This window comes from Helianthus annuus, chromosome 3, assembly GCF_002127325.2.
Source record: "Helianthus annuus cultivar XRQ/B chromosome 3, HanXRQr2.0-SUNRISE, whole genome shotgun sequence".
NCBI lineage: Eukaryota > Viridiplantae > Streptophyta > Magnoliopsida > Asterales > Asteraceae > Helianthus > Helianthus annuus.
In genome coordinates this window covers 36,158,437-36,167,699 of record NC_035435.2, presented here as the reverse complement: position 1 = coordinate 36,167,699, position 9,263 = coordinate 36,158,437, and the positions used below count along the sequence as shown (strand labels likewise).

At 39.4% G+C, this 9,263-nt stretch overlaps 1 protein-coding gene across 1 annotated transcript; it reads right to left on the bottom strand.

Annotated features, from left to right (window-relative positions):
* Nucleotides 1-8,364: 8,364 nt before the first annotated feature.
* On the bottom strand, nt 8,365-8,988 carry LOC110931734 (uncharacterized mitochondrial protein AtMg00860-like). The gene has a single exon (XM_022175117.1). The coding sequence runs from the start codon at nt 8,986-8,988 to the stop codon at nt 8,365-8,367; it is 624 nt and encodes a 207-aa protein (XP_022030809.1).
* Between the last annotated feature and the right edge of the window lie 275 nt (nt 8,989-9,263).

Sequence of the window (9,263 nt, the reverse complement as noted above, 5' to 3'; positions counted from 1 at the left end):
AGTTGTTTATTTACCTCTATATCTTTGAGAGGTATTACGAGTGATTCGTCAGCTAGACACTTTTTGAGATTAGATACATGAAATACATCATGTCTTCCTGCCATTTCCTCTGGCAGTTGTAGCTGATAGGTTACAGGTCCTATTTTTCTAATAATCTTAAAAGGTCCAATATACCTGGGACTTAGCTTTCCTCTTTTGATGAATCTTACCACTCCTTTCCAAGGAGAGACTTTTAATAACACTTTATCGCCTACTTGGAATTCTAATGGTGTACGTCTGTTGTCAGCTTAGCTCTTTTGTTGATCACGCGCTGCTTTCAGTCGTTCCTTGACTTGAATGATTTTGTTAGTAGTTTCTTGTACTATCTCTGGTCCAGATAGTTGCTTTTCCCCAATTTCTGCCCAACAGACTGGGGTTCTGCACTTTCGTCCATAAAGTGCTTCGAATGGTGCAGCATTGATACTTGTGTGATAACTGTTGTTATAAGAAAATTCTATCAAAGGTAAGTGATCATCCCAATTACCCCCGAAATCAATTACACAAGCTCTAAGCATGTCTTCCATTGTCTGGATTGTCCTTTCGCTTTGCCCGTCTGTTTGAGGATGATAAGCTGTGCTTAGATTCAATTTGGTTCCCATTGCTTTTTGGAAAGTTGACCAAAAATGAGAGGTAAAGCGGCTATCCCTATCAGAAACAATTGATAAAGGAATTCCATGTAATGAAACGATTTCATTTACATATAATTTGGCTAATTGTTCCATACTAAAAGTTTCCTTCATTGGTAGGAAATGAGCTGATTTGGTTAGCCTATCTACAATCACCCAGATTGTATCATTACCTTTTCTTGTTTTGGGTAGTTTGGTAACAAAATCCATTGTTATCAATTCCCATTTCGAAACTGGTATTTCTAATTGCTGTAATAAACCTGAGGGTTTCTGATGTTCAGCTTTAACTTGTGAGCAAGTTAAACATTTAGAAACATAAGCTGCTATATCTTTTTTCATTCCTATCCACCATAAATTTTTCCTTAAATCCTGGTACATTTTATCACTTTCTGGATGCATCGTATATTTAGATTTATGAGCTTCTTCTAATATATGGTGACGTAAATTTCCTAATTTAGGTATCCACATTCTCTTTTTATGGAACCTCCAAATTCCATCTGTTCCTTGTTCTAATTCCTTAATCATTCCTTTTAATTTTTCAGTATCCTCCTTGATTACTGATTCTTGTGCTTTTCTAATCTGATCATTTAAATCTACTTGTAGATTTAATTTAAGAGAACGTACCCTTTTTGGCTTTTCATGATACTTTCGACTTAAAGCATCAGCCACCACATTGGCTTTTCCTGCATGATACTGGATATCACAATCATAATCACTAAGTAACTCCATCCAGCGTCTTTGCCTCATATTCAACTCTTTTTGCCCGAAGACATACCTTAAACTCTTATGATCTGTAAAAACGGTGAACTTACTACCATAAAGATAATGTCTCCAAATCTTAAGGGCAAAAATTATAGCTCCTAATTCCAAATCATGGGTTGAATAATTTTCTTCATGACTCTTAAGTTGTCTAGAGGCATAAGCTATAATCTTTTGACGTTGCATTAATACACATACATAACCTAACTTTGAAGCGTCACAAAAGACTACAAAGTCTTCAGTTCCTTCTGGTAACGCTAGTATGGGTGTATGGGTTAATCTTTGCTTAAGGATTCTAAAAGCTTCTTCTTGTTTTGGTCCCCATTCAAACTTAACAGATTTACAGGTTAACTTAGTTAAAGGAATGGCTATTCTAGAAAAATCTCGAATAAATCTTCTATAATATCCGGCCAATCCTAAGAAACTTCTAACCTCGGTTGGTGATTCAGGGGTTTTCCATTTAGTAATTGCCTCGATCTTTGTTGGATCTACGTGAATTCCTTCATGGTTAACTAAATGTCCGAGAAATTGTACCTGTTCTAACCAAAACTCACATTTTGAAAACTTAGCATAAAGCTTTTCCTTTCTCAATAAACTTAAAAGTAAGTGCAAGTGCTTTGCATGTTCCTCTTTACTTTTAGAGTAAATTAGAATATCATCTATGAAGACAATTATGAATTTATCCAAATATGGTTTACATATTCGGTTCATCATGTCCATAAATGCAGCTGGGGCATTGGTTAAACCAAATGGCATGACAGTAAACTCATAATGACCATACCTTGTTCTAAATGTGGTTTTAGGAATATCCTCTTCCTGTACCTTTAATTGATGATATCCTGATCTTAAATCGATTTTAGAGAAAAATCGTGCTCCTTGAAGTTGATCAAACAGATCATCGATCCTCGGTAATGGATACCGATTCTTAATCGTGACTTTGTTCAGTTCACGGTAGTCAATGCACATACGCATTGATCCGTCCTTCTTTTTAACAAATAAAATCGGCGCTCCCCATGGCGATGAGCTTGGCTGTATGAATCCTTTCTCCAATAATTCGTCTAGTTTTTTCTTCAGTTCTTGCATTTCCGCGGGTGCCAAACGGTAAGGTGCTTTGGCAATCGATGTTGTCCCTGGTAACAGGTGAATTCTGAATTCAACTTCTCTGTCTGGCGGTAGTCCTGGCAATTCTTCTGGAAAGACATCTGAAAATTGAGACACTACTGGAATGTCTTTTAATTCTTTTCCTTTAGTGTTAGTGATTATAGAAATCAAATACACTATAGATCATTTCATTATATAACTTGCAGTTTTCATCACAGAGATGAATTTAGTGGATCTAGATGGTTTATCTCCTTTAATTGTGATCTTTTCACCTCTTGGTGATTTTACCTGAATTGACTTTTGATCACATAAGATATTGGCTTTATTGGCTATTAACCAGTCCATTCCTAACACGACATCAAATCCTACCAGATTCATTGGGTAAAGGTTTGCAATAAATTTTTGATTAAAAATTTCTATTCTTGCTCCTTGCAAGATTTCAGAAATCTTAACGGTTTCTCCATTTGCTGTCTCTACTAGACATTCTTGTGGTAGTTTAGTTAATGATTGATTTAGGAGTTTGCAAAATGAAGTATTAATAAAACTTTGGTTTGCACCAGAGTCAAATAATACTTTAGCAAATATATCATTAACTAAAAACGTACCAGCTATGACGTCTGGAATCATCCTAGCTTCGTCTGCAGTTAGAACGAATTCTCTAGCATTTTTAGTATTCTTGTTATTGGCAGCTGGAGCTAGTTTTGCACAGTTTGTCTTAATATGACCTTTTTCTCCACAGTTGTAACACATTCCCTTACTGGTTTTCCTCCTGCAATTTTCTTCCTTGTGTCCTGGCGCCTTACAGTAATTGCAGTAATTAGAGCATCTTCCAGAATGCTTCTTCTTGCAGGCTTTACAGTATGGCGCAGAGGTAGAACCTACATTCCTACGGTTAAAATTCCCTGAACGGAATTCTTGAGTAAGCCTTTGGGTTAGGTTTCTCCTCTGGTCTTCTTCTCTAGTTCGCACTAGTTCATCAGTCAAGGTATTGGCTAGTTCTACAACTTCCTCTATGGTTTGGGGTCTAGTTGCCTTGACTACATGTCTAATCTCTCCAATTAATCCCCAGATATAACGGGAGATTAACACTGGTTCAGGTGATGCAAGGGTTGGTACTATCCTAGCATATTCAAAGAATGTGGTAGTGTAACCCTTACTGTCTACCCCGGTCATTCTAAGATTCAGGAACTTATTGGCTATCTGTTCCTTTTCATTGGGAGGGCAGAATTTCCTTTCTACCATATTTTTGAATTCCTCCCATTCCATGTTATAAGTTCTATCACTTCCTCTTGACTGGAGGATAGTGTTCCACCATTCTAGGGCTGCATTTTTAAACAGATTTGAAGCAAACATTATCCTATCTTCTTCAGCACATTTGCTTATTTTCAGAACAGCCTCAGTTTTCTTTGTCCAGCGTAGGGCTGCAATGGGTCCTTCATTGCCCGAGAATTCTGTTGGTTTACAGGACCAGAATTCTTTGTAAGAACAACCATATGGTATGGTTCTTCTCCTTTTGGGAATGGGCGCTTGAAGTACGAGTCCATTGTTCACGCTGTGTTCCGGTTCACTTGGTCGTTTACTGCTACGCTTACTTTTATTATTCGCTTCTTGAACTGTTTGAATAATAAATGGCATTGCATCTATAATTCCTTGTGCCACTATGTGTTGAACGGCACTATTATCCATTTGGTTTCCATTGTTATTGTTGTCCGGATTCTCATTAACCACGTTAATGTTACTCTGGTTATCGTTATTCAGATTGTCCTGATTTCCCTCGTCAGCCATCTGAGTTTTAAACATTTGCCAAATATTAATATCACAAATAATATTTGAATATAGGCAATCACATGACACGCATTTTTAGCCAAAAGCGTCGAGCATTGCGACTTTTACTCTATTCGTATATTATGTATCATTACACACTAGTACTGAAATTTAAATTACAATACCAACTAAAATGTAAAACTACAATACTAGTAGTATGCATCCGTAGTGTTTTTTTTTTCCTTAACACACATACACACATATATTATTATATTATATTATATTATTATTATTACTACTACCGTTCCTACCATCACATTCACTGATATGGATTCATCCAAAAATCCATATTACGCTCGTCGTATTTCCAGACGAGGCGTTCTCCCACCTGTCGCATTCTCTCACTGCTTTCTAAAATTTCCTCACCGAAAGTCCTAAGTTCTTGGACATTTTCTGCACTCATTGGGGGTGCAGGTTCTAGGACTGAGTTTGGAATCTGAGGTACGGGGTCCTGATATGGAGGCATAGGGGCCTGGTACGGGTATGGATTCTCTAAAATTTCCCTAATATATGCATCACAAATGTTGTAGGGATCTTGAGGATCTAACCCTGGATAGGCTCCTAAGTTTGGTATTGGCACATTTTCCTGTATTGGGTTTTGTTGCACATAGTCCCTAACATCGTCCCACCAGGGGTCGTAGTTATTTGAGTTTAGGGGATCTGGTGCAGGTACCCTAGGTATCTCCTCCGGGTTGTAATCAGGCATTTCTATTTGATTTTCTACTTCCATGGGTTGGTCAGGATTTGGTGGTTGGGGTGCTAGCATTTGTTCCAGGTTTGGGTCAGCAGCAGTGGTTGCTAAAATATGGATATTAGCGATACCCCTATTGAGCATATCCTGATTATAAGCATCAGTCTCTCTTTTTTCTGCGGCTAACACTCGCTGTTCCTGCAACTTTTTCATTCGTTTCCTACGCTCGTGCGCTCCCCTACTGAACCATCCCCTCTTTTTCTGAGAAAATGGCTCTTCACATTGAGCCTTAAACACAAAGATTCCTTCTTCCGTGTCAGCGGAATACCCTGAGAGGGCAGGCTGAGAAGAGGAGGTGCCTTCACTCCTAGGCGAACCAGACAATTGACGATAGGTGTCAGAGGGTCCTTGGTCGCTCATACTGTAAACTAATAAATAGTCAGATAACACATAGCAAGAAAATACAATTATGCACGTATTTCCATAATTTATTTCCTATCACTTTGAATTTTGATGTCAGTAGAACACTTCTGTGGCTGAATCAGTGGCATAGCTCTGATACCACCTTCTGTCACAGCCCCCGATCCCTAGTTCCCGGGAACGGGCGGCCGCGAGCCAGTTTCCGTGGTATCACGTTTATTTATCCAATTTGGCAGCGGAAATTTTCATCAGGACCGTAGTTAGGAAATATTTAATCAGAGTAAACCACCATGTTTTTATAACATTAAACATATGGGTAAAACCCAAGTTTTCAATACACACATTTCATAGGAATAAATCCTATTTATTTAATAAAAACATCCATTTTTTATTCTTAGGTAACTTTATTGCCACTTTTCCAAACCTCCAGTCTGTCCAGCTGGCTTCTATTTGGCTTTCACATTTTGTTACCTGAAACGCGTTTTAAAAATATTTTGTCAGTGGGAAATACTGGTGAGTGAATCCCAGTTTAATCAGGTTTTAATAAAATTCACAGTGAACAGTATTGAGGGCGATCCCGCAATTACATTTGTTTCCAAGTTATATCAATTATCACCCGTTGGTACTGTCAAACCTGACTTGTGGAAATGTTACTCCTTAACCAGGAGATAACAAATTTTGTATACAAAACCCCAACATACCCACGATAATTGTATTCTTACAAATACTCAATAACTGCTTAGTATATATTTAATTAAGTGAGGTTTTGTAAAAACAGTTTACAAAAAGGAGATTACTCACAAAAAGGTTTACACAAAAAGAAGGATCACTCACCTTGCTGTCTTAGGTTATTCTTTAGGGTTTCCTGGTGAATATCTATAATTTACACAAATGCACGTGTGTTAGTATAATAACCCATTTTAACATTAGTAATACCCTCCCTGAGACAGCATTCCAACGACTACGTCGGGCAGAACCACGACAAACGTTGCGGAACCCTAGATTAATCGGGCAGCGTATCTAATACGTCTCCAGGGGTTATAATACTTACATCTAGCAGAACCTCGCTAATTAGGGGGTATAATGCCCGGGTATAATAACGCCACTACAGAAAATTTTAGAAAGAAAGAAAGGAATGAGCGAGACGGACTGAAGGCCGATGGCCTCTTATTTATAGGGCTGAAATCGCACCCTCTCGCGGCCCGCGTGACATGAGCACAAGGCCTACGCGGCTCGCGTTGACCTCCGGTCAATGCGTAGCTTGGCTGGGTCACCCTCTAGACTTGACACGGTGATGACACGTGTCATCACCGGGCTGCGCCACATTCTAGGTCGCTCGCGGCCCGCATTAACTTAAACGAACTCGTACGCGGCCCGCATCAACTAATGATTTTGGCGGAGTCCGGTTACATCCTAATGCGGCCCGCGTTAAGTTGAGGTGAGGCCCTACGCGGCCCGCCTCAGCTTACTTTTTAGGGTTTTTAATTTATTTTTATATATTATAATCTATTTTGGCTCGGTTTTCACATACGGGGTGCATATAAGGACATGTTGAGACATTTTAAGATATATATATTAGGGTGTTAAAATTATTATGAGGGTATCGGTTTTACCGAGGGTTGTTATAAATTACAAAGTCACTAACATTGAATTCCAAAGGTTTGCATCGCTTGTCGGCATAACTCTTCTTTTGGTTTCTAGTTTTGAGCAAGTTGTCTCGAATCTATAAGATCTTGTCCTTCGTCTCTTGTATAAGCTCGGGACCAGTGATTTGAACTTCTCCGATCTCGTGCCAACAAATAGGCGAACGACACTTAGGACCATACAATGCCTCGAATGGTGTCATTTGAATACTCGCGTGATAACTGTTATTGTACGAGAATTCTATCAAAGGCAAGTGCATATCCCAGTTGCCACCAAAATCGATTACGCAAGAGTGAAGCATATCCTCTAGAGTTTGGATAGTGCGCTCGGTTTGACTGTCGAGTTGAGGATGTAAAGCGGTACTAAGATTAAGATGAGTGCCAAGAGCGGATTGAAACGTTTGCCAAAGACGGGAGGTTAAACGACCATCACGGTCTGAGATGATGTCAATGGGGATACCATGACGATAAACGATTTCATCCGTGTAGATACGAGCCAATTTCTCGACTTTGTAATCTTCACTAATGGGGAGAAAGTGAGCAGACTTGGTCAATCGGTTAATGATTACCCAAATACCTTCATGACCAGAGGATGTACGAGGAAGCTTAGTGATAAAGACCATTGCGATGCTCTCCCATTTCCAGATAGGAATTTTTGGTTGTTCGAGAAGGCAAGAGGGACGTTGATGCTCAGCTTTCACTTTGTAACAAGTGAGACACTTGGAAACGAAGGTGGCGATATCTTTCTTCATGCTAGGACACCAATAAGACGTACATATATCGTGGTACTTCTTGTCAGCACCAGGATGAATAGAATATCGAGACTTGTGTGCCTCCTTCATTAAGAGTTCACGAAGATCATCACGATTAGGAACCCAGACGCGATTGAGATAGTATAGAATACCATTGGATTTGGTTACGAGTTGATCTTCTTCACCACATTTCATCTCGTTATAGAGGTTACCCTTGTTAACAGATGAGTATTGAGCTTCTCGAATGTGGTTTCAAAGATTGTCTACGAGTTGGAAGCAACAAGCACTCTTGGCATGAGTTTTACGACTAAGAGAATCGGCCACGACATTCGCCTTACCTGGATGGTAGCGAATTTCGCAGTCATAGTCGTTTAACAACTCTACCCAGTGACGTTGACGCATGTTGAGTTCCTTTTGATTGAAGATGTGCTGAAGGCTATTATGGTCAGTGAAGACCACACACTTAGTACCATAAAGGTAGTGTTACCATATCTTCAAAGCAAAAACAATTACACCAAGTTCAAGATCGTGTGTAGTGTAGTTTTTCTCATGGATTTTGATTTGTCTCGATGCGTAAGTGATGACCTTATCCTGTTGCATAAGAACGCGACAAGACCCTGGTTAGAAGCATCGCAATCCACGACGAAATCGTCATTTCTATTGGGAAGAGCAAGAATAGGAGCATTGCAAAGCATGTCCGTGAGAGCTTGAAAAGACTCCTCTTGCTTAGGACCCCAAACAAAAGGTTTATCTTTTTGAGTCAAAGAAGCGAGAGGAACGACAATATTTGAGAAGTTAGAAATGAATCGACGATAGTAACTAGCTAAACCAAGAAAGGAGCGGATTTCGGACGGAGACTTAGGAGCAATCCAGTCCTTCACAACTTCGATTTTCGCAGGGTCAACGTGAATACCAAGTTCATTGATGACATGACAAAGAAATTGAAACTCTTTCAGCCAGAATTCACACTTGGAGAATTTGGCATAAAGTTGTTCAGTATGTAAAAGCTCAAGGATAAGACGCATGTGTCGCTCGTGCTCTTCTTGTGTCTTGGAATAGATAAGAATATCATCGATGAAGACAATTATGAAACTATCAAGGTAGAGCTTGCGCACATGGTTCATCAAGTCCATGAAGACTGCATGTGTGTTGGTCAAACCAAAACGCATAACCACGAACTCGTAATGAGCATAACGCGCACGAAAAGCGGTTTTTGGGTATATGTACTTCGAAGACTCGAAGTAGATGATAACCAGCACGGAGACCGATTTTAGAGAAACACGTCGCGCCTTGAAGTTGATCGAAGAGATCATCCATGTGAGGAAGAGGATATTAGTTTTTGACTGTAAGGTTGTTGAGCTCACGATAGTCAATGCACATCCGAAAGGATCCATCTTTCTTTTTGATG